Below are 23,978 nucleotides of genomic sequence, written 5' to 3' on the forward strand. Positions count from 1 at the left end.
CTTCACGTATTTTCATTAATCCTCACTGACACTGGTCAACCACACTTTCAAAAACACACTAAGTCCCTGATATTAGAATACATCTTATTCATCATCAGGTTTATAAAAGCTACAGTCCAACACAACAGCATGTGAACACAACATATCAGACATAGAAAGCTTCTTCATTCCAGATTCAATGTAAATTATGTACAAGCAGAGTGTTGGTCTATTCTGTAGACGTTTACAGTAGCTAGAGTTTGCTATTCTCTATTTTGACTCTCCCGGATTGTCATCACCTCCAAACACATTTCTGGTCACTGACATCAAAATTTCATATCATCAGGTCATTGTCACCCTAACAGCATCCCAATGCCAGTTGGCACACTGTGGTCATGATATATACCCAAAAGCTGACATGTAATATATCACTAGAAAACTAATAACTCACTGATGATTTATTTTCTTGCATGATGTATATATGGTAAACTCACAAAGGACTTCACAGATGTGTGCTGGAAATATGTTCTTAACATGTATTTGGCAACCAGTGCCTAAGCCATGCCTGTTCCAGACAAAGGAATGTTGCTCCACCTGCTTGAACGTGTCTCCAATGTAAATTATACAAGGTATGACCAAAAACAAAGAAAAGCACATTTACATGCAAGGTAAACAAAGCCACCAGGCGAGTAAGTGGGGAAATGTGACCACTTAATAATCTTGACTGGGCGATGGAGACTGCATCCCCAGGAAGCCTTCCTGCCTCTTGAAGCAGGATCAGCAAACTTTGACAGATATAAGCAGAGAGAAGAAAAAGCCATTTTAGCATCCTTTACCTAAAGAGACTAAGGAACCAAGCACTTTGAGCTCTGTGAAGGGTCCAGCCACGTTGGAAAAGAGACTGGGTGAAAAACACTTTGAACAACAGACTCTAATCTGTTAAATCATGCTGTGAGAGCATGCTGCTGGTGTCAAGCTCTGAAAAAGCTGCACAGCACAGAGACATCAGGGGTACAGGGCCTGCTTACTGGCGTGGGTGGCAGGTTTGTAGAAATTTTGGTGGTGCCCAGAATCTGCCCCCAACCTGCCTAAGGCTCTGGGAGGAGGGTTGGGTGAGGGGAGGAGGTCTGGGGTGCAGGTCCTGGGCTGGGGATTAGGGTGCAGGAGGGGTGCAGTCTCTGGGCTGGGGAAGGGGGTGGGTGAGGGGTGCAGGCTCTGGGATGGAGTTTGTGGGTGGGAGGGGGTGCAAAGGGGGGGTGCAGGCTTTGGAAAGGAGTTTGGGTATAGGAGGGGGTGCAGGAGTGAGGGCTGTCAGGATGAGGGGTTTGCGGCGTGGGAGGAGGATCAGGGCTGGGGCAGAGGATTAGGGTGTGGGAGAATGAGGGCTGAGGCTGAGGGGTTCATGATGCAGGAGGGGGCTCAGGGCTGGGGAAGAGGATTAGGGTGCAGGGGGATGAGGTCTGGGAATGAGGGGTTTGGGGTGTTGGAGAGGCTCAGGGCTAGGGGGGGGGGGGGGGGGGTAAGGGCAGCCTGCCCTGCCATTAGTGGATGGGGGCACTGGGACCCTGGGGCAGCAGACAGCAGTTGCTGCTGGTTGCCGCTCCGTTTAGGAATGTGCTACCCAGGCAGCACAAGCAGGCATGAGAGGCGCGTGCTGCTTTCTTCCAGGCAGGGACGCGGCGGGGCGCAGGGGAAAGACCCAGCTCCAAATATGGGTAGAGCAGAGCCCCCAGCCCTGAATATTGCTGGAGCTCGGGCACTACAAAAGAATATAACCCACCGCCTCTGCTTACTGGTTTGGGTTGAACCCCAAAGCATCACCTAGCAGTTCAGTAAAAATGTGAAAAGCTTCAGGATAGCCAAATGAGCACACAGGTCACATTCTCGAAACTGTAATGAAGAAATGCATTTATGGTTGTGTGCAGTGGCGGCAAGACAGTTCCTCCAAGATCTTTAATAAAGTCTTCAAAATTGTAACTGAAGAAGAATTTCCAGCACCGACCATTTCTTTAATATGGACAAAATACCTCCACCCCAAAAACAATATCATGAAACAGGTTAAAAAAAGCAAACAAAAAATAACAGTGTAGGGAAACAAACAACAACTAAAATGAGATTCTGATAAAAATCACTATTTGTAGCTATCAGGAAAAATACTTTATCATAAGAGATTGTCACAGTGTGTGTGTGTATGGGTCTGTGCGTATGCAGTTGTAAGAGTCAAGATAATTTTTTGCAGCAAACAATTCTATACAACTGTTTCATTTCATGTACCATTCTTCTCTCAAAAGATAGGGGACCAACTCAGGAAAACACGTAAAGCACAATTTTAAGCATGTGCTTAAGGGTTTTCCTGAATTGGGCCTAAATCATTGTTCGTTATTTGAGAGACTGCTATTAGAAACTGGCTCCCAGCTCTTGGTCCCTCAGCTGACAGATGCTTGAAGCATCGTGAATGTAATATAAATTGCATACCCCTCTTAGGAAAAGGAAAGTGCTGACTAGTAGCTTTAAGAAGAATTGAGAGAAAGGGGACTTATTTTTTTAAAAACAATTGTTATCCCTAAAGAGTCATCAACAGAATAGTCAGCAGCTAAACTGAGCAATAAGCTGCCCATCTCATTTCTATTAAACTTTAATTTAGCACAAATTTATTGTGTATGCAGTTTGTGTAATGAATAGATAAAGCAAGACGTGAATCTCAACATTGGCCTTTTAAATCATTAATGAAACTGTTCAGTACTGCTGCTTTCTACATTTCACTGAGGACACATATCTAGCAAGACTTACAGTTTCTAAAAATAGCCACATGCAATGCAGATACTGCTGAGAGCTCACATTTAATACAAGAGAAGTGCTCTTGCTCTGAATTTATAGCTTATATAAACTACAGCACATCCATAATATCTAAAGAAAAGGAACTTTACATTTTTCAAAAAGTTATTAGTTGAACAAAGAGGGGTAGGTAGCATATACCCTAACTTTTCATATGCTTTTGTGCGCTTGCTCCAAATTCAGATGGTCTCAAGTGCAATAAGTTTGACAGAGCCAACCCAGACCCTAGTGGGCATTTGTGCAGGTCACAAAACCATCACACAGTTTGGCAGTTGACAAAAATAGTAAGGTGAAGTGATGGGGGCTAAGGAACTTTGACAAAGTGAGAGGAAGGGGGAAAAAGTGTGTACTCATGAAGTATCTGGCTTAATCTCTGCTATTACTGTTTAAATTCAATTTCGTTAGTGGTGCCAGAAAGAAAACTGTGAGTATCTTACTGTGTCAATATCTGACAGCTGAATACACGCTAACTGTAACTAAACATCTAACAAATTTTATAGTGATACAGGACAGAACTTAAAGTCAGTCTCAGCTTGATGATCAGAGGTTACTAGGGCTGTCAAATAATCGCAGTTAACTCACGTGATTAACTAAAAAATATTAATTGCGATTAATCAGTTTTTATCTCACTGTCAAACAATAGAATACCAAATGAAATGTATTAATATTTTTGATGGTTTTTCTACATTTTCAAATATACTGATTTCAATTACAACACAGTATCCAAAGTTGACAGTGCTCATTTTATATTATTGTTTTTTATTCCAAATAGTTGCACTGTAAAAATGATAAAAGAAATAGTATTTTTCAATTCACCTCATACAAGTATTGTAGCGCAATCTCTTTATCATGAAAGTGCAACTTACAAATGTAGATTTTTTTTGTTACATAACTGCACTCAAAAATAAAATAATGTAAAACTTTAGCGCCTACAAGTCCACTCAGTCCTACTTCTTGTTCAGACAATTGCTAAGCCAAAAAAATGTGTTTACATTTACGGGAGATAATGCCGCCTGCTTCTTATTTACAATGTCAGCTGAAAGTGAGAAGAGTCTTCACATGGCATATTTGTAGCCAGTGTTGGAAGGCATTTATGTGCCAGTTATGCTAAACGTTCATATGCCCCTTCATGCTTCAGCCACCATTCCAGAGGATATGCTTCCATGCTGATGATGCTCGTTAAAAAAATAACGCATTAATTAAATGCATGACTGAACTCCTTGGAGGAGAACTGTATGTCTCCTACTCTCTTCTGCTCACATTCTGACATATTTTTCATGTTATAGCAGTCTTGGATGATGATCCAGCACGTTGTTCATTTTAAGAACACTTTCACTGCAGGTTTGACAAAACACAAAGAAGGTACCAATGTGAGATTTCTAAAGATAGCTACAGCACTCGACCCAGGGTTTAAGAATCTGAAGTGCCTTCCAAAATCTGAGAGGGACGAGGTGTGGAACATGCTTCCAGAAGTCTTAAAAGAGCAACACTCCGATGCGGAAACTACAGAATCCAAACCACCAAAAGAGAAAATCAACCTTCTGCTGGTGACATCTGACTCAGATGATGAAAATGAATGTGTGTCAGTCTGCACTGCTTTGGATTGCTATTGAGCAGAAACATCATCAGCATGGATGCATTTCCCCTGGAATGGTGGTTGAAACATGAAGGGACATATGAATCTTTAGGGCATCTGACATGTAAATATCTTGCAATGTGGCTACAACAGTGCCATGCGAACGCGTGTTCTCACCTTTCAGTTGAAATTGTAAATAAGAAGGGGGCAGCATTCTCTCCTGCAAATGTAAACAAACTTGTTTGTCTGAGTGATTGACTGACCAAGAAGTAGGACTGAGTGGACTTGTAGACTCTGAAGTTTTACACTGTTTTGTTTTTGAGTGTAGTTATTTTTTGTACATAATTCTACATTTGTAAGTTCAACTTCCATGATAAAGAGATTGCACTACAGTACTTACTAGCTGAACTGAAAAATACAATTTCTTGTGTTTCTTTTTTATAGTGCAAATATTGTAATAAAATAATATAAAGTGAGCACTGTACGCTTAGTATTCTGTGTTGTAGTTGAAAATATATTTTAAAATGTAGAAAACACAAAAATATTTAAATAAATTGTATGTGATTATTAATCGCACAATTAATCTTTTAAAATCACTTGACAGCCCTAGAGGTTACCAATTAAAACTTAATATATAGCTAGATGAACCATCCAAGTAGTACACGCATAATGTTGAGGTGTGGGGGAAGCTGGTTCCTTCAACTGTATCAGTATGATATTATGTTTGTTGAGAATTATGGGATCTAACATTTTCTGTTGTATTCCTAGTGGAGTGAAAAAAACAGCATGAAGGAAAACACATATGTTATAGATTTATTCTTTATATTGCCTTACGGGCTAGCGTCACCAAGATTGGGTCCCTTTTGTGTTTGGTGCTGTGCAAACACATAGTAAGAACCAGTCCTTGTTATAAAGAGCTTAAAAGCTAAACAGACAAGATAGATAAAGGACGGGAACAGAAATAGAGGCACAAGAGAGTTGATCACGCCACAGGTGGCAGAGCTGGGAATAGGATCCAGGTGTGCTGACTCCCAAGTAGACAGACAAATCTTGCTGACCATACTCAAATAAAAGCAGCTTCACTGAAGTCAGTGAGTAAGGCTGGGAGAATTTCGATCACCAAAATAGATGTGTGGGGGTAAAATGCAGGGAAGAAGAACTGTCAACACAAGCAGAACATTGTTTGGGCACATATTTTAACTGGGTAACTTCTTGTAACATAGGGACTACACAAATTTACTCATTTATTTATCCACTGAAGTACAACAGTCAGCTTAAATTTTTGTTAATTAAAAGGGAAACTGGTTGAAAGCCATGCATTAACAGCCCCAAACATTAAAATCCTTACTAAAGTTATTAAAATCACCCAAGACAATTAAAATGAAAAAAAACCCAACACATTTCCAAAGAGAAGTTAGATTTTATGTGGTTTGTTTACTTTGGCATCACTCTCTCAGCTTGGACAAAGAAAAAGGAGTAATCAGTTCCACTTTTATTTACAATCAAGTTTTATTCTACTTTCTATTGATGCCACAGTGTGTGGATTTTAAACATTGTAGGTGAAAATTTTATTGAAGAAAAATAAGGGGAAAAATCTTCCCACTTTAAGAATAATTGATAGAAGCTTTTCTATTGGCTCTAGCATTAGAGGCTAGTTTAGAACTTCTATTATGGAGCATTCTTCAAAGTGCATCATAAAATTTATCTGGGTAAATAATATACAGATTTTTGTCAACTACTAATGATGGTGTATAATTACACTTATTACATATACTGAGATTCAGTGGCAAAGACCACAGGATACAAAGTTAAGTGATGTCACTGACTCAAAGATGAAATCCTTATTTTCTGGTGCTGTAGATGTATCAAAAGTTCGAGATAAATTATTAATAAAAACCAACACTGTATTAAATATGGATCTGAAATCCTCATCTGCCTTATGGTTTCGAATGTGTCAACCATATTAAATATTAACCCAAACTATCCACACTGGCTACGGGTGGCACTAATAATTGCAAAATAACTGACATACTATGGCTGAAGGAAGGATTTTGCACCTCCAAAAGAGGCAAACCAGCTTATTTTCCCCCGCTCAGGCGGTTGGACAGGAGAGAATGGAACATACATCTGAAAAATTTGATAGATGGAAATTACGAACATTTCTTTCAGATTGAGATCCAGCTACCATTACCCACATAGATGTCACCTCTTCATTGGATGACTGCAAGGCATGCTACATGAGAGAACACATTAAAATTTTCTCTTCCTTTCTAATCCCTCAGTCTGAAATATCCCAATTTGTTGATCATCAGGGCATGCTGAAAGGCCCATCTACTTCCCCAGACTTTGTGGGGGGGGTGGGGGTGGGGGGGGCATGCTAAGAACTATATGCGGATTAAACAGGTTGCTGTTTAGGTTTGATTTCATCATGTTAAATTACTTTCTGGTTTTCAGGTGAGAGCTACTGATTTATTTTTTAAAGTTACTGTACTTTTAATCATGTCAGAGGCAACTAGAGCTCTGGATAGGAGCTTTTCTAATACTGGCTATGAAATGAGAAAAATAATTTTTAAGAGCAAAATGGGCATGTCGTAGCCTGTCTTTCTGACCCTAACAACAATCATGGACACACAAGATGTTGCTATGGACAAAGAATATACCTACTGAACATTTAAAATACAAAATCCACTAATTTACATGGTTATTATATCAGTGTGCTTAGTGACACAAGCACAGTATTCTTTCTGGAAAACAATTTGCTCTTTCTAGAATGTAAAGTTTTTCCTTCTCCAATCAAACAGGTCCCCCAGCTATAAAATATTGTTATAGCGCCAGATGGTGCTGTTACATAGTCTTACAAGTTGTTCTCAGCATGCAAGCCATGTTCAGTCTTAGGGCAGATTTACAATTCAAGCTGAGGGTGTGATTTCCAGTTCAGGGAGACATATTCGTGCTAGCCCTCATTTAGCTAGTGTGATAAAAATAGAGCATGCCTGCAACAGTGTGAGGGCTAGCCACCTCAAGTAGGTACCTAGAGTCTCAGACTGGCACACACTCAGGGCACCTGTTTGTGCTGCCACTTCTAGCTGCATTTTTAGCTTGCTACCTGCTTCAAGTGCAGGACTACCCTTAAAAGAAACACTGTACTGTTAGTTCTGTGATGTGCATTATTTCAGGGGGAGCTACTGCAAGTAGAAGAGCTTCCTCTCTGCATTAATCTAACTAGAGTCCATCCCTGAGGCAGAGCTGCCTCTGTAAAACTGGGCATTATTTTTGGGAGTCAGATTTTTTAAAGATGCATTTGCTTGCATGCCGCCATTTGTGACCACCTCTGTTCATGCACAGGAATAACAAGTTGTACTAAAAATATACCTGGACTTCCTGTCACTGATTTCTCTTCCAAAGGGAAACCAACTTGCAAGTCCCAGACATCTGCTGTGGCTTGGCACAGAGGCAACAATATCCCCATTTGAGGCAGAATTTCAAGAAAACAGAGACATTCAATAGCTTGTCATCAGACACACCGCATGGAGACTTTGTGAAAGGGCTAAAACCATACATGACTCAACTGCATGGCCCTGTAGGTCAGACCTTTCCCAATGTTAGTAGATGCTTTGATTTGCGTAGGTTTCTGCCTAAAAGACTGGCTGAATTTTGAAATGTACCTGTTGTAGAAATTAAAAGAAAAACATGTTGAAGTAGTTCTGCTTCATCACTTCAGAATTTAATTTATGGTCTCAAGACATTTTGGTGGGGAAGCAAATGAAAGTGGTACATGCAAGACTTCTTCACCAGGTGATTTAGCCCCAAGCAAGGGGGTTTTGTATTGCTCTCTAGTAATGTGCCAGCCAACCAAAAAGAAATATTGATGGGTTTAGAAGGGAGTCCTTTCAAGCAGAGGGCAGAGCTGTGATGCAGGAAAGGGGCAGAGCACCTGCAAGGCAGTAAAACAAGGAGGATTTGCCTGAGAAAAAAGTCCTGCCTCTGTGGTACTCATTGATCTAGAAATCAATACTGACACTCCACAGGTGAAAAAAAAAAAAGAGGGAAAAAGTCTAGCACTACTGTCCTGTTATCTTCTTTCCTTTTAGAAGGACAAGCCAAAAATTCCAATTGTTTTTAGATGGCTAATAAAGAAATCCAAAAGCCAATTTTGACAGAAAAATTTTATGGGTAGATGAACTAAATCAGAAATATTTCAGTCTAGCACAAAGTTATTGTACCCACAGCAAATGTTTTTTTAGAATACATTTGACAAAAAGTTCAGGTAATTTCCTTCCTTTTATTTTTTTAATTTAATTATTTGTTTTTAAAATTTCCCTACTTATGGGCTTTCCCTGCAAGCAGAAACAGAAACACCAGATTACAGTGAGGGAGGATGTTCAGAATCTAGTTTTGTGAAACAGAGAATTCTGAGTAATTTCAGACAAACATTCACATTCCTTAGAATTTATCTAAACTACTGAACCCTTTGAAGTCCATTCATCATCAATAGTTTTTCTTCCATTCCCTGAATAATTTTTGTGCCATATATAAAAACATTTCCACAAAACTTCTCCCTCAGCTTTACCACATCCTTTGAAACCTGCATCTCAGCTGCAATTCTTCTGCCTGAGGTGGGACTGGAGGAGAATTATCCATGTAACACTTAACCATCTGAAAGGCACTATTCTTAATTCAAATTAAGTCTTTCCCTCAGCCTGGATTGAGCACACTAGCTCTACAAGACTCCCCAAGTCTTGTCAGTTCGTTCAGGCACTGAAAGACTGAATCCAAGAATTAAACCCAAGATATCCTTTGTGGCAGCATAAAACACCACTGCTATCAACTCAACTATGTAAAAGAAATTTTCATTCAGTTGTAAGACATCTTTCATGCATGCATCTCACAGAGCTGAAAAAAAATGCAGATACATATAAGCAAGGCAGAGTTTTAAGTGGATTCAGAGTTTAGTAAATGCAATAGCAGCCTTCGTATGAGATGGAAAGGAATAAGTGACAAGTAAGAATAAGTAATGACCAGAAGATGAATCACCTGTATGCACAGAGACAACAGATGGAAGGCCTGATGAACTAAAATGCAAGGAGTGCCCTGACATGTGAAGAACTAAAGGTTTCCAGGTAAGGCAGGCCAAAACCATGCAGTGCCTTGTACGTGAGCAGGAGAATCAATTAATTCTATACTTTACCGATAGCAGTGAAGCTTCTTAAGTACAGGTGTTTATGTGCGAAACTGTCAAAATACCCTGAAATATATTCAGATTTTGTGATGAGTAGCATGCAGACCTATTTCTAAAAATTCTGTAACTTAAGGTTTCGTACAAAACACCACCAACAAAAGAGTATCAACTATCTTTTTAAAAATTATAATAATCACATATTTCAAGACTACGTTTAAAAAGCGGAAAAAGCTTTTTTGCTCATTTCTTACCAACTATGAACACCACTTCAGAAATTACATGTTTTAAGCCTTTTCAATGTTTCTTCTGATGTACTCATGGTGCATATAGCAAGAACGAGAGATGACTGAGGTATCATAAAAATATCTCATTTCCCACTGTAAAAGTCTGGAGAGCTATTCTCCCTGCAGGACAAATAACCAACCAGATACAGCACTAATGGCAACTGGAAAGTTGTCTGGAACAAAATATCAAGGCAAAGCTATTTTTTAAAGTTTATGCTTAATTTTACTTCTGACTCTAAGAATTAGGTTTACTCATTATTACATCTTAGTTATTTAAATAAGGACGAGATAATCTTAGCACCAAACACAGGGCACAGAAATGAACCAATTCATCTGCAAACTGCTTTAACTTTTCTCTTGGGCTGAATTCTACAGCCCTGAATTGAGTAAAACTTCCACTGAAGTCAGTGGGCATTTTGCACAATTCAGCTCCACAGGACTTGGCTCAATCTGTCTTTCTTCTTAAGGAACACGTTGCTTGTGTGTTTCGTTCCTAATTCACAAACAGAGATGCTGTGCTAAATATAATTCCATATAGTATGGGTGCTTTGACACTAAAGAATAATTTACAGGTTCTGTACACCATGCGGAAAGAAAAATTGGGCCTTCTGTTTCCACATGGAATGAAAAGATGAGGAACCAAGAACAAACGGCAATCAGGAAGACAGTGGTTTCAGTTCTTGCTGCAACAGACCATCTGACCAACTTAGAGCAAACTCCAAAACTCAGGATGTGGTGGGAAGAGTCTGGTAAGGAATCAGATAATGTTTGTTTAAAGGTGTATTGTAATTGGATGGCCTGTTCACTTTAAACTGTAATGGGGCATAAAGCCTGGGACCTGTTCCATGACACATTCCCTTTAAGGAAACAAGTGTTGGAAAGAGCAACAGACAACCCTGGAAATGGAGCCAGGTGTTGGTCTGGGAACTACTTCCTGAACATGATAAAAACCAGCAGCTGGAGAACTCCCAAAAGAAGACAGGGCAGACAGCCTGGAGAATGAGCACTTTCAGACTACTTTTGTTACCATTTGCAAGCAGTTGATCCATGGATAGAGACAATATTTCAAAAAAGTTTCTCTCTAGATTTAATAGACTTTAATCAAATGCACAGGAGGAAGAGTAAAAGAAAGACTCAGCAATAAATACACCAAAAAAAACCCCAAGTTCACAAGCAGTGATCCACAATAAACAAAATATTCATTTTTCAAGAGATGAAGAAGAGATTAAATGTCAGATCATTTGAAGCAACAGTATTAAGAAAGGGAAAAGAACATTTTAAGATAGGGTCTGAAACGAGGAGGAAAGTCAGGGAAGCAAAGAGAAATAGGAGTTCCAAACATCTGAGAGTACAACAGAGTAAACCATGATTGTTGTAAATGGTAACAGAGTAACGAATCACACAGCTAGTCACAGGAAGCTAGGAAGATTGTGAGAAGACAAAGGGGCCAGGATGTTAGAGATTAAAGGGAATAATGACTGGCTTAGGCACAATCACTAAATGTAAGAGTGTGATTTTTACACAGGTATATAGGAAGTCAGTAAAAAATGAAATTGGGGAAGACCTGAAAGCAGAGCAAAGCAAAATTAGATGAATTTAGTGGTAAGAAACCCTTGTGTGACTGTATCACAGAACTTTATCTTTCTTCATTAATGAAGAATCTGATTATTGTTGGCAATACCTCAGACAGCTTTATGAATTATTTATGATAGCTGAAGCCATGACATTTCAAATGGTACACTGGTATCAAACAGTAATGGACGACGGCACTCAGACTGAGTGGATAGTTGTGCCCATATATATTTCTACTACCCTACACACCTATGATGAAATCTAGACCCAGAATCTTGGAGTCTTAGATGTCTAGTGGGTTCAACAGATCCTAAGATTGCATCTTATCAATTCAGAAATACCAACTTCTGTTGGTGAGAGAGACAAGCTTTAAGAGCTCTGTGTGGCTCAAAACCTTCTCTCTCTCTCTCTCTCACCAACAGAAGTTGGTTCAATAAAAGATATTACCTCACCCACCTTGTCTCTCACATTTATACTTGATCAGAAGAAGAATCTGTACTGACGCAGAAATAAATATAGCTGGTCTGAGGTGCACGAAGAGGCCTTAGCTCAGAGAATCTGAGAAATTTTTATACAACATCCTGCATTCTGAGAAGTTTTAAGACATTTTAAAACATACAGCAGAGTTTTAAGAAAAGTATCGATTTGTGCATCTGTCTTTCTTCCCCCGTGAAAGGTGAGGGTATCCCTCTTCCACCTTCCTCTGGGGGAATAAGGAGCCAGAGCGAAGGATGTGAGCCAGAGCTTCCTTCAAAGGAAGTGAAAGATATGAACTCCCAGCTGGGTCACCCACTCTTCTCATGTGCTACTGCTCTGTTTACAGCTGAGAAGGCAGAGGGCCCCAGAAGCAACTCAGCCAGTCACCAGGTCTTGCTCACCTCACCAGCCAAGGTGGAGGGGATGCTGTAAGTATGTATTAAAACAGGGAAATCGAGAGGATGTTGAGTCCTCCACCTCCTTGAAGCAGAGGCAATGGAGCTGCTCTCCCTTTGACTTTAAGCATGGATGGGATATAATAGAGCAGGGGTAGGCAACCTATGGCACGTGTTCCGAAGGCGGCATGTGAGCTGATTTTCAGTGGCACTCACACTGCCTGGATCCTGGCCACTGGTCCGGGGGGCTCTGCATTTTAATTTAATTTTAAATGAAGTTTCTTAAACATTTAAAAAAACCTTATTTACTTTACATATAACAATCATTTAGTTCTGTATTATAGACTTATAGAAAGAGATCTTCTAAAAACATTAGAATGTATTACTGGCATGCAAAACCTTAAACTAGAGTGAATAAATGAAGACTCGGCACACCACTTCTGAAAGGTTGCCGACCCCTGTAATAGAGGGCACTGATCAAACTAAAACACACTGAACCAACACTTTGTGAAGATGTTGAAGTTGTTATGGCAGGAACCTTGGCTGACTGCATGGGAGTGAAAAATTGTGGGTCCCTCAGAGCTAAAGAAATTGGCAAAAATAAAAGAAATGTTGGTGAGGAATTCATCTGCCAAGGAATGCAGACTGACAATGCCAAGGAGATATGTTTCTGTGGATTCAGTGATGTTGAACTTAGTGGTAAAGGGAATCTTAATCACCTAAGAGTTGAGTGAATGTGCTCCTATGACTGACTACATACCAGACTTGGAAGACTGATGAATTCAGGTCACAGAAGAGGCAATATCGTCAACATATGTTTAAAAAGGCCCCGTCAGCAGCCTTGTAATGGCCCATCCACATGTTCATAAGTAAGAGGTGTGGGAAAAGCTGATTTCCAGCCATATGGTTTGAACAGATTTTGTTTGGTTTAGAACTTATACTTAAGTTTCATTAAATAAATTATCATGGTTGAACTAGTTTACAGACCACATATTCATATGAAAGTAAGTATCTGACAAATGGAATTAACTCCTTACAGATGTGCATGCACACACACGCTTTAGTGTTGTTTACATCAAATAACTGCAAGAAATTAATTGAATTTTAGTCAAATATGTTGCTCTCACTTAAAAAAAAAAAATCTGGCAAACCAATTCTTTTTCCATTTTCACTTCTAGCACTAGGAGATCTTGATATTCTTATTCAAAACTAGACTAGATAAGATGCTACAGAGTTATGAACGATGCCAAAATTAAAAATAGTGTAAATTACTTTAATGTTATGCCTACATAAAATGAGTTGGGTATGTTTTAGGGACATTTGTACATGGTGGCAGCTTGAGCTTTAGCCATTTCTCCCATCTAGACTGCAATCTTAGGCTACTGTACAGTACTGAGACAGAATCGTTGTTGGATGAAAAGGTGACATAGATCTGGATATCAGAGCACTACTTATACCTCAGACCATACCATTTTACCATTTCTTCACTGGATTTTGCATAAAACTGAATCCTTCAGGACAATTTGAATGGATGAATATTTATCACCACAAACTGGAACCTACTTGAAATGAAAGAACAGAACCACTCCAGAGCAAACCCACCTATACGGAGTTAAGAAAAAATGAACATTCTAGAAATCTTTTCAACCAAGTTTTGTTCTCAGTTTTTTTTCCTTAATCTTTCTGTCAGTTTCCCTTTCCCCTTCCCAATGTCCTGTATGATTTTGATCTGTAATTAAAACTTGCAGTAAAATACAGGCTAGGATTGATACTCTGCCCCTACCACCTTTTTAAAAAAAATCAAAGCATTAATTGTTCCATCTTGTTACTCATCTCAATGAAAAATGAAGAAGCAGGAAGAAATGCTACCCAAGATAAATCCTATCACCTGTTCATCATGTCACCTGCAACATAAACCTATTTATATATAATTCTGCAAAATTAATGGAGCAGTCTTCCCCAAAGAGAGGCAGATACATTGGTAACTTACTAGCTCTTGTTATGCCACAGTTAGGACAATTAAAGGTCTTGGCTGACAGACTCAGACCTCTCCATGCACCATGAGCATAACAGGATCTACTTTGCATAAAACAACAACAATTTTGAAGGGTATTTGAAGGGACATCTCATTAAACAATCTTCCAGGCAGACAAGACTGGATATCTGTAGGTTTAGCCTTGAGCGTTCTGGCACTAGCCAGCTTTTCACTGTTCTGCAAGATTTCACTTAATTATGAGAAAACACTTCAAAATACAGAAGATAATTTGAAAACAAATTCTCTAAGTGTATATAAGCAATAAACCCACCTGCAATTTATAAAGGCTCCTAGTTGTAAAAAAAATGTTAAAAGAAACATTATAAATATGTTAACACTGTATTAAATCATTTTAGAACAGAACAGAATTGAACAGGGTAACCAGAGCCTGCTAGTATAAAATTCGACTAATGAAATTAATAAAATGGATTCCAAATGGTTTCCTCAAGATACACTAGCTTTGCTACTACATATAAATGCATTAAGAGACTTGGCAGAAGGAAAGCTACTGCCAGCATGATTGGTTTCTAAGGCCTTGTCTACACTAGAGAGAAAAGTTGATATAAGCTATGCAATTTGAGTTACGTGAATAGCGTAACTCAAGTCGACGTAGCTTAGATTTACTTACCACGGGTCCATATTATGCGATGTCCACGGGAAACGCTCTCTCATCTACTCCCCTTCCTCTTCTTGATCCAGTGGAGTACAGGAGTTGACGGGAGAGCCATCTGCGGTTGATTTAGTGGGTCTTTACTAGACCCACTAAACCAACCGGTAATGCATTGATCACCACGCATCGATCCCCCGGTAAGTGTAGACAAGCCCTAAAACAGTTTCTTTGAGCTAAACTCTTTTTAGCAAACCTTGTTCCCATGTATCCCACAATGGGCCCAATCCTGCAAACATATGTGAGAATCACATCACTCATGTAACTAGTCTCACTGAACTCAAGTTACTGAAGTCCCTTTATGTGTGAAAGATTAGAAGTTAAGTATGCGGTTTTCTCATGCTCCCATTCACTGAGTAAATGTTGAATCAGAGTTCAGAAGATGCCTGATTTTGTTCTCCTAGTCTCTATTAATATGTTCTGTGACACAGTGTCTGCTACAGAATATCACATTGGTACTTCAGGGAGGAAGAGTAAGAGGAAATGCAAGATACAACCACATTTACAAAGTCAGGCTTCACAAAGTTTTAAATATTAAAATTAAAATTGTTTACACCTGAAACCTTCATAAACACTTGAATGAGTTTGGAAACTAAAGTCAGTTTTCTCTTAAATCAATAACTTTTTCCATACATAAAACATGCACCTTATGTACTCAAGACATGCTGTACTTTAGGTCCTGATTCAGCAGAGCACTTAAACACATGTTTAAGTACTTTGTTAAAATGGGAACTTAATTGTCTTTCAAAAATCACCCTACTGGCCAAAGGACAACGTCTTTGCAATAAAAAGCACTTTTTACTATATTGCTCTTCATAAAACAATCCTTTAAGATGACACAGGACATGAAGGATTTACACACATACATCTATAAACTTGCCTATAGAGTTTTACAATGTGAACATTTCAAGAGATATTACCATCATGGGATTCAGCTGATAGACCATCTTGTTATGGCAAGCTTTAGAGAGAGACACAGACCAGAGTAGCCTAACTCCCTTTGAAGTTACTCATTTTATCTAGCACTGATTCATACAACTCTGGCTTCTCTATACTTCAGGTGCATTGCAAATGGAGCCAAAAAGAAAGAACTATTTACAGACATTAAGTGCAAAACTGGGCAGATACTATACATATAACATTTTTAACTGAAGAAAAGAGGTCTGTTGAAAAATATCAGCTGAAATAAGATAGGAGCAGATGTGACAGGAAACAAAAAAGTTTCAGAAGGAAAAGAAATACTGACATTTCATGTAAAAAATTAGACCTTATTTGAGCGTCAGTCATAAAAAAAGAGTTTGACATTCATTTTTAATTTTATGTGCCTGCATTTCAGATAGCTGATTCACATTGTGATATAGTGAATTTCCCGCTGCTCAGCAGTGCTTCTGCTTGCATTGATAAAGGGCCAGATCCAACTCCCCCTGAATTAAATGGAAAGACTGTCACTGACGTTAGAATTAGGCCATATTTTTCACTTTGATAAAAGCCTATTGCTAAATTCTCAACATTTACAAGATTAATGTGTCAATGAAAACTCTGTGTAGACTTTGGTATTCATGTAAGAGAACCCTTCCCTTCCCTTTTGTTTTAATTAAGAAAACAGGAAAAGAGACTTATCTTTTAGTGATTTGGGATTTAGATCAGGTCCTACGAGAATGACCCACCCAACTCAACAGATCACCCTCTTATTATAGTTGTGTGTGCGCGCGCGTGCGTATATATTTTGCAACACAGGAGATTATGTTTTCCCAACACATCTGTTTGTTAGCTCAGTAATAAGTGAATTGATTACCCTTCATGATATTTACTCAAGCTAGGAAAATTGGTGTTCATTTTTATAAAACCACAGCCTCATTTTTGTGAACGCTCTTTATAGTCTGAAACATTACAGTATTGTGAACAGGGCTTAACATTTTCTTCAAATAAATGTAGAACATAAAACTGTGTATGTGTATCTTTTTAATCCTTACAGTTGATATCCTCCTTATAACAGGCAGAAATATGAATACCTTTGATTGTTATAAAGCCTCATGTTTCAAAATTCAGAGCCGCAAATTTCTCTCTGCTAAATATTACTGCAGCTACTATGTAAAAGCTAGACTTGGCTCATTTTACCTTCCATAAGCAAAACGCCTGTCTTTGTGATGGTCGCCAAAAGTATCCCAGAGTCTGAGAGAAACGCTCACTTCATCAACAACATCCCGGGAGCGTTCAAGTACCTAAAACAGAATAGACATTATATTTTCCTCTCTCAATTAAAAATCTCACTACAGACAAAATTGCTACTCTCCTTGTAAAAAAAGAAATGATGCCATGCTACACCAAATTAGCACAGTGTTAAATTTTATAATATGTAAGCACAATATGAGTATTTTAAATATGTTCTTGTCACAAAATATTCGGAATGTAACTGTGGGGCTTAGAGAAAAAGTGGATGCCTTGCATGTTAGATGGTAGCTGCCTTACGGTTTTTGTAAATATATTTTATTTTTGAGTTGCCCATTACCACATCTTGACCATTAAAGAGCTGATCAATAACAATACAAACTTATTGCGTGCACTACACATTTAATAAACTGGAAAATCCTTACCTCTTGGCAGACACGGTACTGATCAATTGCCCAGACGGTTGGTACATGAGTTGCCAGCAGTTGATACTGTGTCAAAGTGGTATTGCATGCCCTCGCACAAATTAAGCGAGTCTTCCCCACTGCATTATCACCAACCACCACACATTTTATGGTTTCAACGTTGGGTCTTTCGTAGTCCATGTCAGTGTCCATTTATCAAAAACTGCAACACAACAGTTACATTTGTTTTCTAATATCACAGAAGTTGTGTTATTTACAATCAGATCCTTCCACTTCCACTTGCTAAAGACAAGAATGAAGACTTAAGACAAAGCTTACGCAAGTTGTACTAAAGTTGATGAATAGTTCCTTTATATCCCACACACAGTTACTGAAACAGTTTTGACCTTGTATGGTTTATTCCAGTTAGCATGTTATTATCTCCTTGGTTTTCTGTAAACACAAACCTTCTTGCTGTAGATAAATATTTGTGAAGCTAGGTCTGCCAGCAAAGACTTATGTTTCACTAACTACTTTTTATTTTGAAGGAGACTAGAGATCAGTGGGTTTAACATTAGGAATTCTGGCATAAACCTGTTTTTGTACTACAAGTTTTGCCTCGCATTTTGTCCTCTCGAGTTTTGGATAATGAGAGTCAACCTAAAAAGACAAGTTCTAACTATATTCTTAAGTACATAAAGCATGGTGAAAACTGAATCACTCAGATATACACACAATATAAATTACAACTAAAAATGTGCAAATATCTTACTTGTAAGATAACAGAAGAGCTCTGACTTTCTGCACTCCATAAGTTATACTGATCTAATTCAACTCAGTGATTATTGTATCATGCATATATCATATACCCTCTCTGTTTTTATAAAATATGTTTGTACAGTCAACAAGTTTTCTGTTATGAAAGTAAACAACTACAAAAAACATTTTAGAATGTTTGCAAACCAGATTAAAGCCTATATTAAAATCAAGCAGTCTAACTAGAACTTGAATATACAAATGTTTTCTCATTAGCAAAATCTTTTTGTAAGATACTGGAATTATTTTGCTAAAAAGCAGAAATATGGTTTGTTTTTTAAAAACACTGTCCTTGTGGAAAGCTGAAAATGGACAGATTTCCTTAATAAACATTTGTACGTGTGTTAAATCAGCGAGTGGGTGGGAATATGGGGAAGGGTTGGCAGACACAAAAGGGGGAGATCTTTTAAAAAAAAAAAAAAAATGAATTCCAATAAGTCCCTTGTAAAATCTGCTGTTTTCTCCCTGAGAGAAATGAACCGTCATCGTTCAGAATATCTGATTTTGCTCTCCTAATCTCTAGTAATCTTCTTACTGACAGAGCGTCTGCTGCTGAATATCAGTAAGGAAGGAGAATAAGAGAAAATACAAGGCACAATCATATTTAGTAGGGGTTGCCTAACAGATTTAAACAAACAAACAAACAAAAGACAGACCTACATGAAGATTTCATTAATTGCCAAAATACAGGTAATCTTTTATAGAGATTTTTTTTTCCTTACAAGAAAGCATTTAAAATTAAGGAATAGATATAATTAAGATAGTGAATGATTCTGCTTTACATGTTCTTTATTCTAAACCACAGTTCATTCATCCAACATAACTAAATACACATTAAATCATCATGCCAATTTAAAAAAATAAATGCTGTTTTGCTGTTCTTTCTTTGCAGTCTCAAATCCATTATTTTCTGTGATTCTTTAGAATAAGTACAACTTTTCAGTAACTATTGGACGGTGACTAATTTTAATTGTGCTTTTTCATTACTTCAGTTGATATGACCTACAGCAACAAAAGTCAGTGTTGGGACTAAATATTACCCAACCACTTAAGATTTTGGATGTGCACTGTGGAGGCAGGATTTAGAGAATGGCAAAGTTACATTTTTATCCATATTTAGAGTGTGTGTGTGTGTGTGTGTGTCGGTTGGGGTGGGGGAGGGAGCTAAAGGAGTCTTCTAAATTACAGACATTTATTACCAAAGTAGAGTGAAGCTGTGTCATCCTTCTGTCACACTGATCTACTGATGTAGCTATTACACTTTGGAAGACATGTAGTATAGGATAACCTGTCAAAATATTTTCATACTGCACCACCATATAGTTGGTTTTCCTCACAGTGAGAACACAATTTAGGCTCTAATCTCACACCTGAATGTGCACAGGCAGAGGCGGATTAAACTTTTGTGGGTCCCTGGACAAGAGCAACTGGAGACCCCTCCCCACCCCTTCCACCTCTGGCCACGCCCAGTCTCCCTCCGCAACTCCTCCCAGGAAACTGGGGTTTGCCCTGCCACACCTGCCCAGAGCTCCTGCCAGGGACAGGGTTAGGGGCTTCCCCCACCCAACCAGTGCTCCTACTGGGGAGTGGGGTTAAGGCATGATGGCCTCCCCCGCTCCCTGGCAGGAGCGCCGGATGGTTGGAGCAGATCGGGGCCCCCAACTGGCCGGGGCCCCTGGGCACGGGCCCCGTTGGCCCAGTGGCTAATCTGCCACTGGCCGAGGGTTTCTACATGGGGACAGGAATCTGTCTGAAAAGTCAGTTGCAAGATTGGGGCCTTTGAGTACAATAAGTTATTTGGGGCAAGGAACATGCCTTCATAGGTGTTTATGCAGCACCTAGCACAATGGGGTGTCTTGGCACAACTTTAACATAAACAACAGGTCTCCGGGGAATGAAAGAAAATGACACAGCATGTGTACAGTCTGTACATTAGAGAAAATGAAGCCATCAGAGAAGTCCTAACAAGTGTGATCCTAATCCAAACATACATTCCACCTCCACAAGCAGTAGGAAAGCAGCCATCTTAGGGAGAGTGACAGGGACTTTTGGCTAGCTGGCCACTTTTGCCCCAAGTTAAAACTGCAAGCATACTATCTGTCTGTTGCCCCACCTACTTGAAAAAGTGCTCGCCTATCGGCTGCTTGGCCATTGAGCAAATCTCATGTAAGACTCTGATCCTTTGCGTGAAACCTTGAGGCAAAGGGGCTCCACCAGTTGCTAGGGTCTGCTCAAATTGATCTAAATGTAGGATCAAGGCCACAGTGAATAGCACTGGGAACAATGGGTCATTGGGTTCCTCAGCTGCCCCACTCTCCAATTGTAGGACTTATCTGCAAAGGAACCAATGGTTACCACCTTGTTATCTACCCAAAATTATAGACAAGTCATTTTTTCTTGGAATTATGTATCCCAGCCTGAAAGACAGACCCAGGGCACTGAATGAGTTGAGAAAACGCAAATGAAAAAAAAAGTGTAGTATATGATTTACTTAGAAACTTTTAAAAATACCTTTTCTTGCAGGTCTCAGTATAAGCAGTAACTCCTGACATCACAAGTATTAAATTACTTCATATTTTATTCATGCATGGCATCACAGATGAAATGCAGAAATGTTTAAAGTGCTGGAAAGGAAACTGAAGTAGTACAGCTAGCCAGTGTGTCTGGTTGGTTAAAACTACAAACAAACAGAGGTCTGTGCTAAAACAGTGTTTCTCATACTTAAAATTCTATCTCAAACGCTGTTATTTGGATCAGTTTTCTTTAACATAATTATTAAAAATGTAAATGATTGGTTTGGTGAGAATAAGCTAGAGGCTGTCACAAAATAGATGTTAAGTAAAAAAAAGAGCCTACGGTGTCAAAAAAATAATAATTACAAAGTAAGTTTAAAATGAATAGGCAAGTCTAGATAAAAAAATAATAAACCTACAAAGTACAAGAGAAATCTGAGAATCCTAAAAAGGAATATATGGGAAGAATGTAAATTAAATAAAAAAGTCCTTTTTATTTTTTGATATTTTTACTACCTTAATTAAAGCAAAGGTATCAGAGATTGGTCCCAGAAAGCCTGAATTCTATGAAGTAGATCAACAGTAGCCTAGTGAAGATATTTTTAGGTTGACTCAACACTATACAAAACTGAGATTAAAATAAACCAGATACTGTAGCTCTTTACTAATGACCCAATTTAGAATTTATCTGGCTAGTACATTTCTGAGTACAATGAAGTAGACTGATATCAATGATGAAAATATCGGGAAGGAACTTAGACACCACTTTGGATGTTTTTATTTTAAATTACCATCATCTGGGATTACTGGAAAACTAAGAGGAAACAGACAGGTGAACACAAAGAAGAAACAGGAGAGGAGAGAGCGCGCCAAGTTCCTAGATAAATCTATTTGATTTGTAGGAATGAAGTATGGCATGTAAAGCAGGCAGTGTCCAAAGTGTAAGGTTATAACTCCAGTTCATAGGCTACACTAATGCTTACGGCCACCTGTTTCTATCTCCATTTGCTGATGGGGGTCTGTCTTACTTTTTCCTCACTGTTGAATGAGTATCCTTTATCATCATGGAAACCCGAGCTGCTACTACAACACGCAGATTCTTCCAACCAACTGGTCTTAATAATAATATAATTTTACATTTCTAAAGCACTTTTATCCAAAAGCATGTTAAAGAAACATTATCTTAAAATCTAGTCAACAAATTTTTTTTTTAAATTAAGCAGTTCCAGTTCCTACCCATGAACCTGCCTGCCAACAGCTGTGATTTTACAAGTGAAATTTCTTTTTAAAAATTACTCTCTCTCTCCTGTCACTGGGTAAAAGACCAGCACAAACAACAGAGGAGATGTACTAAGGTCATGATCCTACAGGAAGATCCTGGCAGGTGTGCGCCTATCCCCATTTGAGGCATTACATTGCCACAGAAATATGCCTCCATAGATCTCACTGCAAGATCAGAGGTGGATTGGCTAACTTCGTGGGAAGAAATGCACTTTGTACACAATCCATAGACATAGTTATTTTTTTCCATTTCAAAACTTTTTCCTAAAAAACAAGAATGGCCTTTATTAAAAGTGAATATTTTTGTGGAAAATTTTCATTTTTTCCAAATTTTCTTTTTAAAAAATACATATTTTCAGTTTTCAGAAACAAAAAGCAACCATTTTTTTCCATTTCTTTTGAAACTTTTCACAGAAAATATTTACCATTTTTCAACCAGAAATAATAATTAGTTTCCCTATCACGTACACAAAATAGATGAACAAAAGAAAGGAAGAAAAAAAATCTCTACGCAATTTAATTTATAGTCATCTTAGACCATACTTGAATCAACAGGACAAAACAATTCAGATTGCAGTATGTTTTTAAAGTTTAACTAACGGGGAGGCAGGGTGTCCTAGTGGATATGCACTGGACAGGGACTCAAAAGACCTGGCGCTGCCTCTGCTTTGCTGAGTGACCTTGCAAAGCCACTTCCACCTCTGTGCCTCAGTTTTCCTCATCTGTAAAATCGGGGTAATGATACTGATTTCCTTTGTAAAATGTTTTGAGATCTGTGATCAGCTTATGATGATTATAAAGCATAAGTTAACCAATAAAGAACATATGCCAATTTTTCTTACAGCAGTAGCCAAATATGAACCCTCCCCCCACCAGCACAGAATACATACCAACAATCTAGAACAGGGGTTTTGAACCTTTTCCTTTCTGAGGCGCCCTCCCACCCACAACACACTATAAAAACTCCACAGCCCATCTATGCCACAACTGCTTTTCTGCATGTAAAAGCCAGGACCAGCGTTAGGGGGTAGCAAGAAGGACAATTGCTTGTGGCCCCACATTACTGGGCTGGGGGGCCTACAAAGCTAAGTTGCTCGGGCTTCAGCTTGAGCTTTCTGCCCTGGGCCCCAGCAAGTCTAACGCTGGCCCTGCTTGAAATCTGCTTATGGCCCCTCAACTGAGAACCTCTTGTCTCAAGCATCAACCTAGTGATTAAGGTCTGATCCTGGCAACACTTACTACTAGGGTTCATACTTATTATCGTGAGGAATACAATTGACTTCAACAGGATGGCTCATGGCAAAGTAACTGCTAGGCTTAGTGCTATGGACTTGATCGAGCCCTCAAGCTGAAGGTCGCGAGTGAAGATTTGAGAACCTCAGATGCTCACCAAAGAAGGCCCTCCCTTCCTCTCTCTCAAAGGTGAACTGTCAATAGTTCCAACCCTGTCTGTCTCAAATGACAATTTTGGACATGGGGGACAGGGAGACCCTCGAGTAAACAGATCTTCCATTACTGAGACTAGTGCTAGCATTTTCAAAGAAATCTAATGGAGAGCAGCACCTGAATTCATGCAATTCAATGGGAGATGGGTGCTTCACTCCCTCAGATGCCTTTGAAAACGCTAGCATTAAAAAAAAACAAAAACAAACCAACAAAAAAAACCCACAAAACCTACTGATGAGACCTTGAAGAGCACTCACTGAGAAACAGACTCCTAGAAATACATGACGTGGCTGCATTTGTGGTTTCTCTCCCAGCAAGGCAGTACTATCTATTTTAAGAGTGTACTTTTC

General features: G+C 38.8%; 1 protein-coding gene across 5 annotated transcripts in view; it reads right to left on the reverse strand.

The window, feature by feature from the left end:
* Window positions 1–23,978, reverse strand: part of RHOBTB1 (Rho related BTB domain containing 1) — a 68,176-nt gene that overhangs the window by 17,817 nt on the left and 26,381 nt on the right. For all 5 annotated transcript variants that reach the window (XM_075072583.1, XM_032784981.2, XM_032784980.2 and 2 more), the window contains 2 exons: window positions 17,594–17,795; window positions 17,118–17,221 (listed from right to left, as the gene is read on the reverse strand). In XM_075072583.1, coding sequence (XP_074928684.1) covers window positions 17,118–17,221; window positions 17,594–17,785 — 296 coding nt within the window. In that variant the 5' untranslated portion in view covers window positions 17,786–17,795. The remainder of the gene's footprint in view (window positions 1–17,117; window positions 17,222–17,593; window positions 17,796–23,978) is intronic.

The sequence above is a fragment of the Chelonoidis abingdonii genome, chromosome 15 (assembly GCF_003597395.2).
Source record: "Chelonoidis abingdonii isolate Lonesome George chromosome 15, CheloAbing_2.0, whole genome shotgun sequence".
NCBI lineage: Eukaryota > Metazoa > Chordata > Testudines > Testudinidae > Chelonoidis > Chelonoidis abingdonii.